This window comes from Nematolebias whitei, chromosome 6 (assembly GCF_014905685.2).
Source record: "Nematolebias whitei isolate Nwh7 chromosome 6, NemWhi1, whole genome shotgun sequence".
NCBI classification, from domain to species: Eukaryota; Metazoa; Chordata; class Actinopteri; order Cyprinodontiformes; family Rivulidae; genus Nematolebias; species Nematolebias whitei.
In genome coordinates, this window is record NC_056503.1 from 46,544,652 (window position 1) to 46,564,494 (window position 19,843).

The 19,843-nt window shown below is 43.3% G+C and overlaps 1 protein-coding gene across 6 annotated transcripts in view; it reads left to right on the forward strand.

Annotated features, from left to right (window-relative positions):
- actn4 (actinin, alpha 4) overlaps nucleotides 1-19,843 on the forward strand; it is a 68,448-nt gene that overhangs the window by 47,666 nt on the left and 939 nt on the right. The window contains exons 8-22 of one of the 6 annotated variants that reach the window (XM_037677670.1): nucleotides 3,581-3,666; nucleotides 5,346-5,438; nucleotides 5,530-5,655; nucleotides 7,006-7,110; nucleotides 7,626-7,773; nucleotides 9,727-9,877; nucleotides 9,962-10,070; nucleotides 11,044-11,184; nucleotides 12,272-12,454; nucleotides 13,028-13,162; nucleotides 13,983-14,162; nucleotides 14,411-14,557; nucleotides 16,132-16,212; nucleotides 17,079-17,144; nucleotides 17,621-17,779. In XM_037677670.1, the coding sequence (XP_037533598.1) occupies nucleotides 3,581-3,666; nucleotides 5,346-5,438; nucleotides 5,530-5,655; nucleotides 7,006-7,110; nucleotides 7,626-7,773; nucleotides 9,727-9,877; nucleotides 9,962-10,070; nucleotides 11,044-11,184; nucleotides 12,272-12,454; nucleotides 13,028-13,162; nucleotides 13,983-14,162; nucleotides 14,411-14,557; nucleotides 16,132-16,212; nucleotides 17,079-17,144; nucleotides 17,621-17,779 (1,910 nt within the window). Of the gene's footprint in view, nucleotides 1-1,903; nucleotides 1,990-3,580; nucleotides 3,667-5,345; nucleotides 5,439-5,529; nucleotides 5,656-7,005; nucleotides 7,111-7,625; nucleotides 7,774-9,726; nucleotides 9,878-9,961; nucleotides 10,071-11,043; nucleotides 11,185-12,271; nucleotides 12,455-13,027; nucleotides 13,163-13,982; nucleotides 14,163-14,410; nucleotides 14,558-16,131; nucleotides 16,213-17,078; nucleotides 17,145-17,620; nucleotides 17,780-19,843 lie in introns of all 6 variants that reach the window. The other 5 variants (XM_037677671.1, XM_037677668.1, XM_037677669.1 and 2 more) reach the window with 5 other exon arrangements.

The following is a 19,843-nucleotide window of genomic DNA, read 5'->3' on the forward strand; positions in this document are numbered from 1 at the left end:
ACATGACAATTAAAAAAAACTAATCACAAGATATATTTATATATATACACACACACACATACAATACAATCAAAAATGTAAATAAAATGAAAGGTGGCAGAAGAACTAGTCTTATGAAAACTGCCCCTTTTTACTTAATTCTAATGTAAATCAAAATATTTTTACAAAATTTAAATTAAAATATAATTCGCAAAGATAATAATCTAGCTAATTTAAAAACATAAAAAACTCAAAACATCCAAATCAAATCAGACAACAACTTAAGTAGATTTATTTTAACGATTTCCATATTCTTTCAAGAAACTCGTCTTCATCAGTCTCTTACAGTGATCTGGCATTTTTAACGTCATCATCCAATCCATTCCATAATCCTATTCCCTGAATTACTGTGGATCGTTCCTTCACACTAGTCCTAAATTAAGGCTTCACAAACATCTCAATTCCTTTAAGAACATGTACACTCTCTTTTAACAAAATTAGTTTGAATATTAACGGGCAACGTGCCTTTATGTGCCCTATACATAAGCAACAAAATGTTATAATTAACCAAATCATAGAATTTCAGATTTTTCAGTTGATAAAATAAAGTATTCAACGGATATCTATTGTTGTTTTTCATAATTCGCACAGCTCTTTTCTGTAAAATGAACAAAGTTAGAGTTTTACACGCTTTACCCCAGACTTCAATACAATAAACCAAATGAGGAACTTTTACTGAGTGGCACCGCTCTGAGCTTTAAAGTCCTAAAAGATCCCACAGAAACTAAATTCTCCTCCTTTAACTCTTTGAAACTGAACCGTTAGAGTTCAGGGTCGCCTTTAACTCTCGCTTCTTTGTAACTGGTTCTGTTTAACACGTCCACAGCACAGAATCGCAGATGAAGCGGGGCAGCTCTAAAACTGTAACACGTGAAGGTCTGACGACGTTCACACATTTAGACGCAACATTCCTGCTGCAACCGTTGAGTTCAAGTTAATTCAAGAAATATTTTGGTGTAGCCGGACCGTTAAGTGGAATCAAACTTAGTGGGTGATCTTGAAGGACATCTCAGCACAATCTGTTTATTTTACTTTTCATCAGCGCTCCTGTATTTGGATTGTTGCAGTCTGGTCACACTGGGGTGCTGCACCGTTTGTTCACGTGAACGAGCACGTTTCATACAGCAGCTCGGGCCCTGTTCAGACCTGGGAACATGCGGACGTGTTAAGAAAAATCACTCGTCGAGTTTGTCGACAGTTCGGTTTTTCTTTAGGTCTTCGGCCTTTTTGAACATTGTGATTAACGCAGCGTGTTATAGCTCGCAGTCGACACGGCTGGTCCAATCAGAACAAACTTTACGTTAAAAAGAAACACCCGGGCAGCGTCCTGCTGTCTATGATTATTACATTTTTAGCCCCCAAAACAAAAACGGTTTTAGAACGGCTGCTTTAATTAACTTTTAATCAGCCGGCAGCCGTACAGACTTCATAAAAGTTATGAACAGAATCTGTGACAACGGGCAGCCCTGGCTGAGTCCAACTCGCACCGCTTGTTTAGAGGCGGAACAGCCGGTAACAACGGGCCCCCAGTCCAAGTCTCACCTTAACCATAAATACAGTCCAGACCAAAACATTGAAAACCATTCGAGGTTGTTCACATTTGGGTTTAGTTGTATCTGAACGTGATCCGATCACTCGGGATGTGTTTTAGCTCCAGGTCTGAACAAAGTCCGAGACGCCAGGACTGACGGATCTTTTAATGTTTATCTTTGTTGTTGTTTGTGTTTACACAGTCTCCAGTTTAATGTTTCAAACTGTTTCCAGGGCTGATGCACGTCAGTTGTGCGTTTGTTGTGTTGCCTGTGTGTTTGTTTATCACACGCCCTGCACGTACGTGTCATAACCGTGCTCTCCCCCCTCGTAGACATTGTGAACACTGCTCGTCCAGATGAGAAAGCCATAATGACTTATGTGTCCAGTTTCTACCATGCGTTCTCTGGAGCACAGAAGGTACCCACTGACCTGACCTTTGACCCTGTTCACTAACAAGGTGCCGCTTCCTGTCCAGCATGGCCTCACCGCTTCTCAGCCACAACACCGGACCTGTTGGGACACAAACGCACGCTTTGTGTTGAACCGAGTCTGTGGTATGCGCACGTTGTCCGTTCGGCTCAGACGTCTGGCAAAAAGCACGAGAACGAACGGCTGCTGCTGTTCAGAGGAAAGTCCGAGTCGTTTGCTGCACCAAAAGGTGGACGTCCTCCTTTTCAAAGTCACGTCCTCGCGCTCCGTTGGAACAATTTGGATCTCGGCTTCCGTTTTTTTAACAATTCGAACCTAAAACGAACAAAAAAGGGCGAAAGTTTAGTTTTGCACGACTCGTTTTACCAAAAGGCTCTGAAGACGTCTGACGTGTTGACCGAAGAACACTTTGGATTCAGAAAGTCCAGTTTCAGATCAGAACTGGACGGACGCGTCATGATTTCTGGCGTCTGCTGCTCAGATCAGCCGTTTAATCGTTTCTGACGGAGTTCAACAGGTCGACGATTTTACTGGAAAATAGAAGGTGCTGAAGAAAACGAGCACGTTTCAGAATCACTTTTTGTTCCGTTAACAATTTACATTAACAACTAAACAAACCCTAAATTTAATAGTTTTTTTTTTTTTTTTACCGTTACTCGTCTTAAGTTTTTATTTTGTGAAACAAAAGTTGCAACGTTTGAAAACCAGTGCTTTGAATAATGATCGTTTGATCATTTTAGTTCGTTCGAGTGCAAAAACCCAAATAAATAGCTAAAATAAAAACAATAGTTTTCGATTTTTCCATAGCTTTTTATCTTTATTTCAGGTTTTAATTTAAATTTGCTCCTTGCACCCCCCCCCACCACTGCCCTGACAGGAAGTCAGGCGGTGTGGCTCCAATAGTCCTTTAACCTCGTGACACTAAAGAACTACACACAATAAATATACATATTAAACTCATTTAAATGAGATGTTACAGTTAAATAAGTAAATTGATCAAATAAACTAAAATAATCAATTGTATTAAAAAAAAACTCTTAACTCTTTGAACTAAATCTTGTTAAACTCCCAAAATAAACTAATCACTTAATTTACTTAAAATGTATTATTTGTTTAGCTACAAACAACTGAAATTTTCTTTATTCTTTTGAAGTCACTTACATTTTGTAGCATTTTTTAAAACCCTTTCTTTAAATCTGTAAGTCTGATTTCCAAACGGCGAGCTACGGCAGTTGCTTATGCTTTTATTCACGTTCCAGGGTCCTCTGTTTGTTTTGTAGCGTCTTGAACAAAAACAACAACAACAACAAGAAGAAGAAGATAAAAAGTTGAGAAGCCAAGCAAATGTTTAAATTTGTTCACGTGTTGATGAAACCACAGACTCTGCTTCAGTTTGTGTCCCAACCTTGAAGCTCCGGTGTTCTCCACCTCTCCATCCTCTCTGCTCCTGCTCTCCTCCTGGTGAACAGGAGGTGCAGGAAGAACCTGAACCACTCCCCCCAGGGAGCTGGACTCTTTGGTGTTTCTGCTTTGGCTTCACTCTTTCTGTCTCTTTCTGTTTCTGCTGGGTGACGCGTAGACATCGTGGGTACTCTGAGGCCGGACGAGAAGGCCATAATGACCTACGTGTCCTGCTTCTATCACGCCTTCTCTGGTGCCCAGAAGGTGAGCTCCTCACGCTGCAGACTCTTAACAGTCATAATCACAAACAGGCTTTCCATCAGATGTTCGTTTACCGACAGGCGGCACATTTCTGTGCAGATGAATACGTCTGAAAATGAATCGAATGATAAGAATGTACCCGAAACGTTCAGCTGTTATTTTTTTATCAACGGCCGCAGAAGGCGAAACCCGATTCAAGATGTCCCGGCTTCTCCCCACTTCTCCCGTCCACGTCTGGATTGATTTAAAGATTTTACTGCTTGTTTTTAAAATCTTTAAAGGTCTGGCCCCGTCATGTTTATGTGATCTTCTTAACATCTATAGTCAAAGTGAGAGCACTCGGGTCTACCAACCAGTTCCTGTCAGACGTCCCCAGATCCAAACTGAAGTCCAGAGGTCATCGGGCTTCGGTTGCACCGTAACTGTGGAACAGTTTACCGGATCATTTAAAGAGTTGAGACTTTTAAATCTCTGCTCGACTCGTCTTTATCCTCGGCATTCGATCCACGCTGAGTCTGAGAACCAGTTAGAGATTATTTTTCATTTTAATTTTAATTTGGCTTCATTGTAAAGCACTTGGGTCAGCTTTTGTTGTTTTTATGTGCTGGATGAATATGTTGCCGTTGACAAGATGGCCGCCACAGCTAAGCGACTTGAGCAAACGCAACAATAGATCTTCAAATATCTCAAGAAAACTGGATCTTATTGGAACTTTTAGGAAGTAATCATTAAGTTTTCAACTGCTGAACTCATCTGAGTCGTCCCCATGATGCAGCGAAACAAAACCACACGCAAGGTCCTTTAGCTCCGCCCCCTCATCAGAGGATCATTAAAACGTAGGCATGAATGGCGGCGGGTGACGTGCATTCCTTCAGAGAATGCCTCCAACTTCCAGTAAGAGTTAAACTGATGCTTCTGGAAGTGTTTTACATCTGATGGAAACTCTGGTTCAAGACCAGAATCCTCCTGGTCCTTCCGGTCGTGGTCTTTGGACTCCAGCTGTGATCTCTCATGAAGCTGCTTCAGGTTCTGTCTGAACACACCAGTCTGGCTCTATCACTGGGAATCTCCACTGGTGTCTGCAGCTTCTCTTCAGCTATTAACGTTTCCCAAATGTTTATATTCATGTCAAACGGTGAAATGTACCGGTAGTCTTCACAGTGAAGCTTTGTGCACGAGAAGGTGAACCTCATTCAGTTTTCTTTGATTCTCGTGTAAAATAAACAGTTTTAATATTTGAAGCTCTGAAGCAGCAGATTCTGTGACCTGTACTTAGTTTGCTTTTTGTATTTCAGTGCTACAGTAGTGTTGCGTCGTAGACCGACGTGGACTTCAGCGCTCCATCAAACTAGATGAAGGACTTGATTCCAGGTTTTGATGGGAGACGCATGGAGGTTTAAAATAGCACTTTAGACTAACCTTCAGCAGAAGCATGTCTTTATTGAAGTTAAAGGAAACCCACGTTTTGAAACGTTTGTGTGCCTCAACATACGTTTTTAACTCACTGCCTGCGTGTGGAGTGTTTTTTGCACAAATCTGAAGGAAAGACTTGATAATTCCAAGAGCAGAGACACTAATCAGAGGCATTTAACACGTTTAGTCAGCTGCTTTTCTGAACTCTGAGTAAAGTCTGTGGAGTTTGTGTTCAGTCGTGAACGTGACTCATGGCTGTTTCCTGACAGGCCGAGACGGCAGCCAACCGTATCTGCAAAGTGCTGGCTGTCAATCAGGAGAACGAACAAATGATGGAGGACTACGAGAAGCTGGCGAGTGACGTGAGTACGAAGGCCCTCCTTCATGGCACCTTGCACGCTGAATGATGTCTCATCGTGCGTTGCCTGCTGTCGTCTTCCTCTTTCTGTCCAGCTGCTGGAGTGGATCCGTCGAACGATCCCCTGGCTGGAGAACCGAACCCAGGAGAAGACTGTAAATGACATGCAGGCCAAACAGGAGGACTTCAGAGACTACCGCAGAGTGCACAAACCTCCCAAGGTTTAAAAAAAAAACCCTCCTACAGCTCTAGACCTTCATGTTGAGAACTTGTTTCCTCACTCAGGGATCCCAGCAACTCTGGAAATCAGGGAAAATCAGGGACTGTCACATTTTCCAGACAGTGAAAACGCAGTTTGAACACTGATCTGCTGATTAACAGATGATGTTTGATAACCAGTATAATGACTGGAAACGTTTGAGCTTGGTCCACCTCCAAGAATCTTAAGAAAACAGCGAGTGGAGCGGGGCGTGTTTATTTAGCGCAGCTGTTAGCAACCATGTAGCTAAGCTAATCGTATGCTATACCTAGACCCACAGTAGGTTTACACGTGGTGCTCTGGTCATAAAAACAGTCTTCCAAACACGCTTTCACATTTTCTGTCCTCCAATATTCACCATAAAGTTATCAGAGAGTTCGAGTCCGAGAGATTTATTTGTCATGCACACCACATGTGATGCATGAGGTGGGACGAAACTATACGCAGGGTCCCAGTTACATCCAACAAAAACATAAATTGTAAAGAAAAACATTAGCAAGATCCGAGTCATGAACTAAGAAAGCACTAATGGTACAAAAACAATGCGCCGAAACAACAGCAGCAGCAGCACGAGTGTATCAAATGTTACAAAAATATAAATTAAATAAACGCCCTTCCTGTTCATTGTTGAGTCGGTCACGTATGGTGAAGGTCTAATTACAGTAGTAATGACCGCAGCTGCGTTTTTTTTTTTTTTCTTTGCAGAGAAATGCAGATTTCAGACAATGCATTTCATTGAGGACGACAAAGATAATGTTACTAACACCGATATGTTTTACCTCTACATTACATTTATTGTTCTGGATGAAGTTTAACAAGGCAATAGCCTATACAAAGTTATCTAAACGTTAGCTTGCTAACTTGAGAGACACGTAGCTAATGACGAGCAGATTGAAGAATTAAAGATAATTTGATTTATTTTACAGATCAGTTAAAATAAACTTGCATACGGTACACTGTTGCTCGCTGCTTCGGCTGTGCTGAAAGTGAAAGTTAAGCGATCGGCCATGGCTTGAAAGTAGTTTTCATGCGCCTTCTGCTGCTCTGCTCTCGAAAATGAGAAGTGTTTATATCAGCGCATAATGGGGCAATTGTCACCGATACGATGCGTCCCCAAACGTCCACATCGGCCTAAATTATTGGCCCTGCCGATATATCGTCGTGTCTAATGTTAAGGACTGATTGCTGTGAGCTCGTACCGCCGGCCGCAGTCTACTTCCTGTCAGGAAATGTTTAGATGAAATGCTGGGAAGCCCGAGTTCTGTTTCCTGTGAGTCCGATCGTTAATTCTGTGATCCGTCTGTGTCTTCAGGTCCAGGAGAAATGTCAGCTGGAGATCAGCTTCAACACGCTGCAGACCAAACTGAGGCTCAGCAACAGACCGGCCTTCATGCCCTCAGAAGGACGCATGGTGTCTGTACGTACACACACATTTTATTTTGAAAGGGCTCCACATCTGCAGGAATAAGTTTAACTGCTGGAGGCTGTGAAGTGACGGCAGGTTCTGTTCCTGTATGCAGAAACTCACTGAGCCTCATCGCAGGCCGTCGGTGAGCAGCAAACAGAACCGTCACCGGGTCTGAACACGGTTCTGTGGACAGACGACACTCGTCTGAACTTTAGGCTCATTTTGACGCGAACACGGTTCAGAGCCATTCGAGTCGTGTTTTGTGGAGTTACCTCTTGATGACGTTGACTCAGAGAAATAAAAGCAGATGTAGAAAGATTCACGGAGCTCATTGTTCGAGCAGAGACAGAAGATTTTAACCTTTAAAAGTCCAGAGAGAGCTGGCAGCAGCTTCACTGGGATTTTACCATCAGCTCCATGTTCATGTAGTTCTGTTTCATCATGCTGCTTAGACTGTCGCTCCCTGAAGTACTCTGATTACTTTGTGTAGAAGATTTCAAGTGTCTGTTGCTGTTTGCTGTCAGGACATCAACACAGCGTGGCACAATCTGGAGGGAGCAGAAAAGGGCTACGAGGAGTGGATCCTCAGCGAGATCAGACGTCTGGAGAGACTGGAGCACCTGGCTGAGAAGTTCCACCAGAAGGCCGCCATCCACGAGTCCTGGACCGACGGTGGGTCAAGTCGTTCCCGTCGCGTCGTCGTACCGCTCCGACTCGTTCCAGCTGTGATGAAATGTTGAACGTGGTGCGGAGACGGCAGAAAAATGATCATGAATTAAAAGCGTTTGTTGTCAACATCAATCCATGTGACAAACTAATCAGTGGATCCCAAAGAATGAAACTTGACCAGAAATCAGATTTCCTATTTATAAAAACGCACCAAGGAACATGAAGATGTTTAAAACACACACAGCCGCCTGGTTGTGGGAACTTTAAGCATCGGGCTTTAAATTTACTGGACCACAACTGAACACACTTTCAGTACACCAACGTTTTTCAGTCGGGTCATCTGGACAGTTTCTTTTTTTTGCTGAAACATTTCACCTTCAATCCAGAAGGCTTCATCAGTCAAGGAAACGCACAACACAAACCTGATTCTTCCCCCAAACAGCTTACTCCAAAGTGTTAACAAACCAGTTGTGTTGGTGCTAAGACGGTGTCTTTGGCACGCCCCCTCCTCTCGTGCCGGCCCTCTTCTTTGTCGACAGTCATGTCAAACTTGTTCAAAACCAAAAAAATGGATGGAAGGTGAAACGTTTCAGCAAAAAAAGAAACCGTCCAGATGACCTGACTGAAAATTGTTGGATTGTATACCTGGATTATTGAGCATGGACTTTTTTTTTATTTTTTATATATCTATACTTTCAGCACACGTACACATACTGTCAGTCACTTTTTATACAAGTGAAGGTTGCAGCTTTCAAATACTGAGGTCTTCAGCTTCAGTATCCCGGTGATCTTCATCTGCAACACAGACGGAGCAAAACAATGTTCTTCCATCAGTGATTAGTGAGAACGTCGACGTTAAACGAGGAACGGGAGTCACCAGACGGTCCGTTCCTTCTCTAGGCAGCCACCCATTATTATCCACCTTACAAAGGGTTTCTTAACTTTATTCATATCTTACTCTTCCATCAACTTTAAACACGTACCCCCCAACATATTTTATATCAAAACGACCGGCTCGGATGTGTGCTGTTGTTTTGATTGGCATTTCGAGTTACCATGACAATGTAATTAGTGAACACACACAATTTTCTCATTGAAAAAATTGACAAAACTCTCATCTACTAACTGCCACAGTGAGATCACATGAGGGGAGAGGTCCCTGAATAAACCACTGATTAACTTTTGTAGCCATTTTAGTTCAAGATGGCCACCACAGCTACCTCAGAAAACTCAAAAGTGACGAACTCAGTCGTTCTTTGAGATGTTGAGCTGAAATTTGTTATGACCGTAGCCAAGAACAAGTTGCTAAACATTCCTGATGCAAATAAAATATCCAAGATGGCTCCCTTAGCTAAAAAAACGAATAATAACTCAGCTTTTTTTTTTAAATATTGAGCTAAAATTTGTTGTGGTGGTACCTGCCAGTTATGCACAACATATTCTGAATTCAGATCTAAAAATTCAAGATGGCCACCATAGCTTAAAATAAAAAATTACAATAAGTCATTGATTTTTTATTTCTTTTTGCCGTGTTGAGCTGAAATTTGGTTTGATGGAAGCTGAGAGCGAACTCCAACACACAGTAACGTCAAATCTACATTTTAAAATGGCCACAATGTCAAAGTTTCTCCAGGAGCTTTCTAGTTTGTTGTAATATTGTAAAAAAGTGATTAAACAAACATCATAACCGACTTCTTGTTCACGTTTCAGCGATCCAGTTGGTGTCCTTATCTTGACTTTTAGAGAATTTGTTTAAAAAAATGTTTGCACGGTCAGAAACTCTTCCTCTGATCTCTGCGGAGGTGTCACGTACCTTAAAGATATCTTTGACATAAATGCGTCAGGCGGTGCAGATGTTTAGCTTTCTGTTTCAATCCTTATCCTCACGTCGTTGGGAGACTTGGTGGCGGTCTGGTTTAAATCCGGTGACGACATGAATCTTGTTCATGTGTGCAGGTAAAGAGGCCATGCTGACCCAGAAGGACTACGAGACCTCCACTCTGTCAGAGGTGAAGGCGTTGCTACGGAAACACGAGGCCTTCGAGAGCGACCTGGCAGCCCATCAGGACCGAGTGGAGCAGATCGCCGCCATCGCTCAGGAGCTGAAGTAAGCATGAAGAGGGTCACGCAGCCATGTTGGCGTCTTTTACGCCTCTCTGACTCGCTCTCTGCTGTGTGTCGCGTTCAACAGCGAACTGGACTACTACGACGCCGCCAGCGTCAACGCTCGCTGCCAGAAGATCTGCGATCAGTGGGACAACCTGGGAGTCCTCACCCACAGTCGCAAAGAGTCCCTGGAGGTACGACTCGCTCCGACGGCGCCGCCCTGCTTCATCCCACGCACCCTAAAGAAGCGTTTTATCTGCCGGCGCAGAGCGGCTCGTTGTTTCTGCAGAACGGCTCAAATTCTGTGACAATTAAGCCACTAACCTTATTTAATATATTCAGGGTGAAACAAACAGACGTAAATAAAAACAAATCTTCACATTTCTCAAAATATATAAAAACTTTGGCTGATTTTTTTGCGCAAGAGCCTAAAAATTTAAACTGAATTCTCGTCCTAAAAATGAAGAACGTAAAACATTGTTGGAGTGATCGCGCCTGAAAAAATCAGTTGGTCAGAAATCATCTGCCCACAGCTGATTTCAGGATCATAAGGAGAAAAATCATCCAAGTTGGTTTTCAGATGACTTCTCTTCACTCCAGGCTGAGATGCAGATTAAACTGGTCTTTGTTTGGAGTCATCCCTGTCTGTTAGCAAAATATCTCATGAGCCAGCGGACTGATTGGAACTAAACCTTCAGGAAATAATCGTTTGGACTTCTACAACTGATTAACATCTGGAGTCAGCCTGATTCAAGATGGCTGCCACCACTTATCAACCTTAACACAATTATAGTGATTACTTGGTCAGTTGTACAGATATTGAGCTAAACTTTGATCTGGTAGTAGCTGAGAGTCATCCCCAGCCGCACTCTGAGATCATGTGAATGTTCTGATTTGTCCAGCGTGGCTGTAACTGGACTCTGGTCAACAATATTCATTTCTAGACTGATTGTTTTAAAAATGTTTTTTCACTCTTGAGTTTATTTATGTTTTGGTTTTAATGCAAGAGTACAATAATTAAATCTTACTTCAAAAGATGCTGGATTGTTTATTTCAGCAGCTGTCAGTCAAAACGATCAGGAGAAAAAAATATTCTACATCCCTGTGAAGCTCCTCATTATTCCAGTCTGATGGTTCTGATCCGCCCTGTTTGTATTGGACCCGCAGAGAACAGAGAAGCAGCTGGAGTCGATAGATGAACTGTACCTGGAGTACGCCAAGAGGGCGGCGCCCTTCAACAACTGGATGGAGGGAGCCATGGAGGACCTGCAGGACATGTTCATCGTCCACAACATCGATGAAATCCAGGTAGCACAGAGTCCGGTCCGCTTGTAGACAAACATTTTCCTTTGACAAGTCAAAGGAAAAACTCAGTCAGGTTCAAGTGAGTTTCTGTAAACATGATCGTCAACATCTTACCTGTTGTAGATCCTCCTGAACTGATGATCTAACAGCTAGTCTGAAGCGTTTCATCCACAATCGCAGTTTTCTGACCCTTCACGTCCGTCAGTTTTATACTTCATGAATATTTACTAGCGTCGCCCGTCGCCGTATCACAGTTCACTTCTTGCAGCTTCACTGCATCGCAGGTTTTTTAAACACGCCTTTTATATATATTGTGTGTACTTTACATACTGTGCAGTACATTCATCTCATCTTCATCACCAAAGTGTTAAAGAGCAGATGAAGTATTGATAAGAGAGCGGAGAGGTCTCTCCATCACGCCCACCTGCTCCGCTGTGATCGGCAGAGTAATTCTCACCTGGTGGTCGCAGCGTTTCAGTGCTCACCTGTTCTCTATCCGACGCCACATTATTGAAAACCTGGTGCGAGTAAATGTCCAGCGATGATCTCATCTCTGAGGATTGATCTCCTCATCCTGACCAAGTTTATGTGCCCTGGATTTTCCTGTTTCTCCTTGTGAAACTTTCCAGTTTGTTTCCACAGACGTGAGCGGACTCCCACCAGTCTTTTCAAAATAAAGCTTATTGAACTTTCTGGTTGAGTTCTCAGGTCTTCCACTAAATTCATTACAGGGAAAGGTTTGTAGGAGTGAGGGAAGGGTTTATAAAGTCTTAATATAAATAATAAAATAAATGTAACTCCCCTACTTTGTGGATTTTCACCTATCGAGGGGGTCTCTGGAACGTCACCCCCTCGATAGGTGAGGGATCACTGTAATGCTAATGTTAGCACCAGTAGCAGTTTGTGTCCCATAGCAGGAACGTCTTCATATTGTTGCCAACAGAACCGTTCATCAACTGGTGAGAGGTTCTAATAAAGTGTTTGTGAACTGCTGGAGAACGTTGAAGAACGGAGATGTTTGAAAGCAGCCGGGACCTGCAGAACGAGCCATGAGCAGCACGTTAACCCACCTGTGGTCTCCTTCCTCCAGGGTCTGATCACGGCCCACGAGCAGTTCAAAGAGACGCTGCCGGAGGCCAACAAGGAGCGCGAGGCCATCCAGTCCATCCAGGCCGAGGTGCAGAAGATCGCTCAGAGCAACGGCATCAAGCTGAGCGGAGGGAACCCCTACACCTCCATCACCCCCCAGAGCATCGACAACAAGTGGGAGAAGGTGGGTTACAGCCTCCAGAGGGGGCGGGGTTTAAAACAAACTTATGTAAAGCAGTGATTGATGTTTTTATTGATGTTTATCAAAGCTGGAGTCGGGACTCCTCAGGTGTCTTCAGATGAGCTCCAGCTTTACAGTTAAAATTGATTGGGCATATTTTCACCATATATATTGCAAATAAAACAATTGTCACATATAAATTTAAAAAATGTATTTGTAGTTTTCAAAACTTGATTGGCAACGTTTGTGTATTTAAGTTGGAGTCCCGAGCTTTTGTCAGTCGCACTGAAGCTAAAAGTCTGGGAGCCACCGCTTCAGATGGCAGAAAACTAAATCGAACTTTGCTCTAAAATAAGCTAAAACGTCTTAAATATTTATTTATTTTGCTGTTTTATTTTTGTTTGTGGCTCCAGAACCAGACTTTTTACTGATGGGCTTTGGAAAAGCGGGATACAGATTTCCGACCTGTAATGAGGAATAAATCTGAACGTTTTTAATCGTAATATTTGTTTTTCCTCGCTCCTCGCTGTGTTCTGCAGCCGGCTGTCAGCTTCACGTCGCTCTCTGTGTTTGCAGGCGATGGCCATGGTGCCGCAGAGAGACAAGGCCCTGCAGGAGGAGCTGAACAAACAGAACTCCAACGACACCCTGAGAGCCACGTTCGCCACCCAGGCCAACGCCGTCGGCGCCTACATCCAGGCCAAGATGGAGGTCAGGACCAGCAGTCCGTGTGTTGAGGCCGTTTGTCGGGTTTAAATCAGTTTTATGAAGCTCGGGGAAAAGATTCTCCTGCGTCTGGGCAGGAAGTGGTCCCGTTTATCAGTTTTAACTCAAGTATAAAATATAAAATCTGTACTTCAGTGGTGGTGACTACTTCCTGGAGTCAACGATGCTGTGAGCTCTGACGCTGCAGTCGTTAAAGCACGTTTCTCATTCATTTGGAGTTTTTTTATTTTTATTTTTTTTATCTGAATCCTTATTGGAACTTGTGGCGGTCTGGTTCCTGTGTGGTGGTTTACGTTTGCCTCCACGACACAAACCGGTTGTTAAATGCGCTCGAGCCGTTGACGTCGCCAAACGTGGCGGCGCGTTTCCGTTCAGCGGTGAGACGACATCTTTAAAATTTGAACCAGACTTTATTTTTTAAAGGCAGACGTCTTGTTTCTCAGACCTCAGCTCGCCACAAAGACTTTCTTACATGAACAACATAAAAATGATCTGTGGCACCAAAATAATTCAACGAGCGGGTACACGATGGACGTGAACGAGTTTGTTTTAAGACAGGAAGTAAAGGAGGCCGCTCTACAACTTAAAGATGCAGGATTTCTACAAATAACTGCACAAAGTCTACCTTCTTGTAAAGTCTTCTGTTTTCACTAATGTGGCTCTTTTGGAGAAAAACAATCGTCTACAGCTCAGGTCACCAACATGTCAACAAATATGGCGGGTTGTCTCTGTGTGACCTTTGACCCCGCTCTTCCTGCTGCAGACAAACTTCAGGGGTGGTAATTTCAGCGTTTTGTTTTGGCAGGAAATCGGCAGGATATCCATCGAGATGAACGGCACTCTGGAGGACCAGCTGACCCACCTGAAGGAGTACCAGCAGACCATCATGTCCTACATGCCCGAGATCAACAAGCTGGAGGCCGACCACCAGCACATCCAGGAGGCCCTCATCTTCGACAACAAGTACACGTCCTACACCATGGAGGTAATCCACAACCCTCCTCGGGTCTGGGTTCTCTTGGACCCTCCTCGGGTCTGGGTTCTCTGGAACCCTCCTCCTCCATCCTTCCTGACTCAAACTGGGCTCGAACCCACAGGATTACAAACGGCAGCTCCGACCACTGATCCACCGCTGCCTGTGTCTAAATGTTGTGAATGATGTAAATGTAACGTGTCGTAGTTTGTGCAGCGTGAAGCGATGTGCATTAACGGGTCAGAACCTCCTCCCTGCAGCACCTCCGCGTGGGATGGGAGCAGCTGCTGACCACCATCGCCAGAACCATCAACGAGGTGGAGAACCAGATCCTGACCCGTGACGCCAAGGGCATCAGCCAGGAGCAGCTCTACGAGTACCGCGCCTCCTTCAACCACTTCGATAAGGTCAGGGGCCAGAACCGGGTCGACCCGCCTGCTTTGTCTTTAATCACCACGTCTTGGTTCTGCTCCGGGAGCCTTTGGCTTCGTTTAGATAAAAAACGTCAAGTTTGACTTGAATCAAATCAAAACTACGACGTTTAGTACGTTTAATAAAATCAGATCAATTTTCTGCTTCTGAAAACCACGGATCAGATCCGTGATGGGCTTAAAACTGGAAATAATCTGGAAAATAATCTAAAATACCAGTAGACAAATTACATTTCCTGCGAAAATGTGTTGATGCTTAGTGCTGAAGAACTTGCTGAAAAACAGCTGAAATTAGCTTAAAAATAAAACATGCTGAAATTTAGCTGAAATAATAAAACAAACCTTAATCACCAGAAGAAAGCAGAAAGAACTCTTCTTCTTTTTTTGCTGAATTGGGTTTAAATAAACAGAAATGAGCACAAAAATTACAAAACTAGCTAAAATAAAAGTTGAAATTGGCAAAAAAAAAAAAAAAGCTTAAAAGTAGCAGAAAATGCAGAAAGAAGCTTAAATACCAGAAGGAAGCGGAAAAAGCTGAAAATAGCTCACACAATTTGGAATTAACTGAAAAGGCTAAAGTTAGCATAAAAACAGCTAAATATTAGCTGAAATAGCAGAAAAGGCTGAAACTAACAGAAAAAAGCTGAAAGGAGCATAACAAGCTGAAATTATAAATAAGTTAATTAGGCTGAAAGTAGCAAAAATTACCATGGAATAACTTGAATTTATCTAAAATTAGCTAAAATAGTAGCTGAAAAGGTAGAACGAGCATAAATTACCAGAAGGAAGCAGAAAGAACACATTTGTCCAATTAGGCTGAAAGAATCAGAAATAAGCACAGAAAGTGGAGATTATCTGAAAAAGATGAAAATAGCATAGCAGCTGAAAAGTAGCTGAAATTTCAGTAGATGCTGAAGCGTAGATGCTAACTCAACATTGAAACGGCCATAGAGAAGCTAACGCCATTAGCATCGCTGCTGAAGACAAAGTCCAGGATTTACTGGCGGTTCGGCGAGGAAAAGATGCTACGGTAACCCTGCTGGGACAAACCGCCCTCTGCTGACTCCAAAAGCAGCAGCACAGATTAACGAGTTGGTTTTAGACGTTTGAGAGTTTAAAAATCAGATTATAATCCCTGTTATTCCTGACAGATGTGACGTGAAACGGCTGCCGTTTGTTGTTAAAAACATTTAGTTTGTTTTTGTTGTTGGAGCTTGTAAAGATGAAAACATCATTTATCATCTCATGCCTCTGTTTGTGCCATTTTGTGTGTCATCAACCACTTCTGTCCCTCATGAGTCCAGATTACGTCGTCATGTCTTGTCTCTGGGACTCGAAGCTCATAATTTAATCCCATTAATGATCAGAATTAACGCTCCAGGGTTTATCCCGAGTCCTGCTGTAGCTGTTTGAGTTGTTTGTGTTGACGCTGTCTAAACATCCGCCATCGTCTGTCCCTTCGTCCTCCATGTCCTCATCATCATCATCGTCCTCCTGGACACCCGTCTCACCCCTCACCAACATCTGTCGGGTGTTTTGACTGACCTCAGAACCACAGCGGCGCCCTGAATTACGAGGAGTTCAAGGCCTGCCTGATCAGTCTGGGCTACGATGTGGAGAACGACAAGCAGGTAGGAGCTCCCGGACCGGGTCAGAACCGCTGCTGCTCCAGGACTCTGAGCAGGAGCGCTCCCGTCACGGACAGATCCCAAACAGAACCAGCTGAAGCTCGAGGCAGATTATCAGATTGATTCAGATGAAGATCATCCCTGCAGTTCGTTTAGTGTCTTTATGACAGGAAGAGGAACTTTAAAATGTTTTCCTCCTTTTCTGGCTCGTCTTTTTTTTTTTTTTTTTTACTAATAAAAATAAACTCCATGACGGAGCCAGACTTAACTTGACATTTATTTTCTTCTACACATATTTTAACTTTTTGTTCAGCATAGAAATAAAAAAAATGAACAAAATGTTACGAGATAATAAAATGTTAAAGAGTAAATAATGATGTAAACAACTAAATACAGATAAAATAACGTGGTTTTCTCGGGGACAGAAACGGTCCAATCAGAACGAAGCACAGCAGCCCGAAGTCCTCACTGATTTTACAAACATTACTTTAAACTTTATTGTTTCTTATGTTTTCATCCTAATTTAATTTATTTAAACTTAATTTAGCTGCTAAATAAGAACATCTGTCAGCGCTCCTGCTCCGAGGCTCCTGATGAACCCGCTCAGGGATCGGTCCATCAGCATGGCTATCAGAGGGGTTGTGGTGTCCCCATCTGTCCCCCGGGGGTCCGTATTTCTTTGTTGTGCCTCCCTCTGACCTCACTGTTCATCTGTTTGGATTTTTCTCTGTTAACTGTTTATCTTTTTTTATTTTTCATCTCCCTCCCTGACCGTCTCTTTATCTGTCGCTCCTCCTCTCTCTGCTCCTCCTCTCTCTGCTCCTCCTCTGGACCTGTCTGTGCCTCGGCCTCGTCTCCGGCGGCTGCAGAAGCGATCGGGACAGATGCAGTCGGATGATTTCCGGGCTCTGCTCATTTCGACAGGGACCAGTCTGGTACTGCTGCTGGCATGATGCTGCTCTGGGTGTCTGCAGGTCAGAGTCCAGACCTGAACCCTGAACAGACCTGACTGAAGCTCTGAAGCATCTACTGCTCATTAAATTAAATTAAATTAAATTTACTGATTGTATTTATGATCAGAATAACGAACTGGTACCTGCAGACACCTGTTCTCTCTTCTGACCCTCTGCTTGTCTCGTTGGGTTTGTTCTCGGCTCGACTGGATCCCAGAACGTCTCATTTTCCATCAAAATGTTTTTCAATGTTTGTCTCGATCCTCTTCCCCCCCCCCCCCCCATCCCCCTGCATGACCTGCACTCCTGCTGTGTGTGCGTGTGAGACAGAAAATATCACGACTTCTGTTCAGCGGCTCGGTCTACTTACTGGAAGTCTTGATGTTTTTTTTTACTTTTGTCACGTGAGCGTGAACTGTCGTCTCCTCTGGGTTAACCTGTGGTTTCTTGGTTGCCAGGGCGACAGCGAGTTCAATCGCATCATGGGCATCGTGGACCCCAACGTCACCGGCTCCGTCACCTTCCAGGCCTTCATCGACTTCATGTCCACGGAAACGACCGACACGGACACGGCAGATCAGGTCATCGCCTCCTTCAAGATCCTGGCTGGAGACAAGGTGAGCGCACAACGAAGGTTTTATTTAACCAGCGGGGCCGTGAGTTTAAAGGAAAACTAAATAATTCTCTTTATGTTCCGACTCGGTGTCCTCGCATCGTCCTAGTTTGGAGCAGATTTAGATTCGTGGACTCGGTCACACTCCAGACGGAGCTGTGGTTCTGATTGAACAGAACCGAGTCACGTGTGCAGCGTCCACGTTTCCTTCTGTGAGCACAGCGTGCTGCGTGTGACGTCACATCTTCAGAACCCGCGGGCTGTTCCCCCTGGATTCTGGAGGAGGTGTAGATTATAATCTGAACGACCGCACAGAAACATCCACTCTGAGCTTTAAGAGCTGCGGGGTGAACGGGGTTTGCACCGTTAAAGCTAAAAGGAGCCAAATGCTAGCTAAAAGCTAAAACAGTGAAACATTGGCTAAAACAGTAGCTAAAAGTATTAAGAGTCTAGCTAAAGGCTAAATGAAGCTAACATTAGCGAAAGATGTTTTAAAGCGTAAGAAGACAAAAAAAGCCTTTTTGCTGAAGCTTGGTAAATATATATATTTTATAGAAAATTATTTTACTGTATTTTTATTTTATTTTTTAAAGGATATATTTTAATTGCTTAAACCAGTGAAAACAAATTCAGAACAAATCTTGATTTATTTATTTTTTTTAAGATTAGAGGCAGCAACAACGGCAAAGAGAAGATATTTACACAACTGACGACCAAACGGCACATACAAGCCGAAGGGATCAGCTAAAACGGCTAAAACAGGAGAGTGAAAATGTAACGTGGTGACTGAAACCCCGCGCAGCGACCGTGAATCGATGAAAATGGGATAAAAGTAAAATTTGTTGATTGTTCCAGTCATGAGCAGCAAACACTGAAATGATGAAGTAAAAATGACGTGGCTGAAATCACAAATTTGCAGAAGTCCAATATTTTCCGACCTATAAGTCTCATCTGTCCAAAAATGACTTAACAGTTTGGAAAAATCCATAAATGCGTCGCTTCGCCGTGTACGTCTCATCTATTACGCGTCGCCGCTGACAACCGGGAAATGCGGGCCGGTGTTGTGCCAAAAATCAATTGGCTGCCAAATGGAGGCCGCGAGAGCGTGCACGGGAGGACTTTAACAAGAATTTAACAAGATTTACACCTAAAAACAATTATTTGCTTGACATTATAGTAAAGGTTTGTCTCAGTTGAACTTTTACTTAATAAATGTACTTCAATAGTCAAATCAGCTGCATCTTGCCGGGTCGACACAGAGAAATGAAGCTGATGTGACGTTTGCTGCAGGAACGATCCCAGAGCTGGATGAAGGTGGCTTGGTACGGCAAGCCGATTGAGTCATTAATAGCCACTTTTACCTATTACATGACACAACGGCATACCATACTACTTGAGGTCCATCTAGCAGCTGAAAATGTTAGTGTTCAATATTTTCAATGTCGGAATGAATGAAAGTCGTATCTCGGTCAAAAAAAATTATGAATATGGGGAAAATCCATAAATTAGTTGCTTCGGCGTATAAGTCGCAAGGTATGCAAATTAGGCAAAAAGGTACAACTTATAGGCTGGGAAATACGGTAATTACCATATTTTTTAGACTATAAGTCGCATCTTTTTGCATAAATTGGCAAGTTCTGTGACTTATAGTCCGAAGCGACTAATTTACTTATTTTTCCCCATATTTATAAACAATTTTTGGCTGAGATCTGACGATTTCATTCATTCTGACATTGAAAATATTGAACACTACCATTTTCAGCCACTAGAGGGCCCTCGACTGATATGGCAAGCCAAGTGTCTCAATAGGTAAAAGTGGCTATTAATGAGACACTTGGCTTGCCATACCAGCGCCTTCGTCTTGTTCCGGAACTCCTGGAGCAAACGTCAAGTCGGCTGCATTTCACCGCCCGGGCGAAATGCAGCTGATTTGACCGCTGAAGTGCATTTATTAAATAAAAGTTAAACTGAGACACACTTTTGCTGTGAGGACCAAATGTTTCCTTTACGTCCTCGTTCTGACTGTCGGCCATGTTTGTTTCCATCAGAACTGTCGGCCATGTTTGTT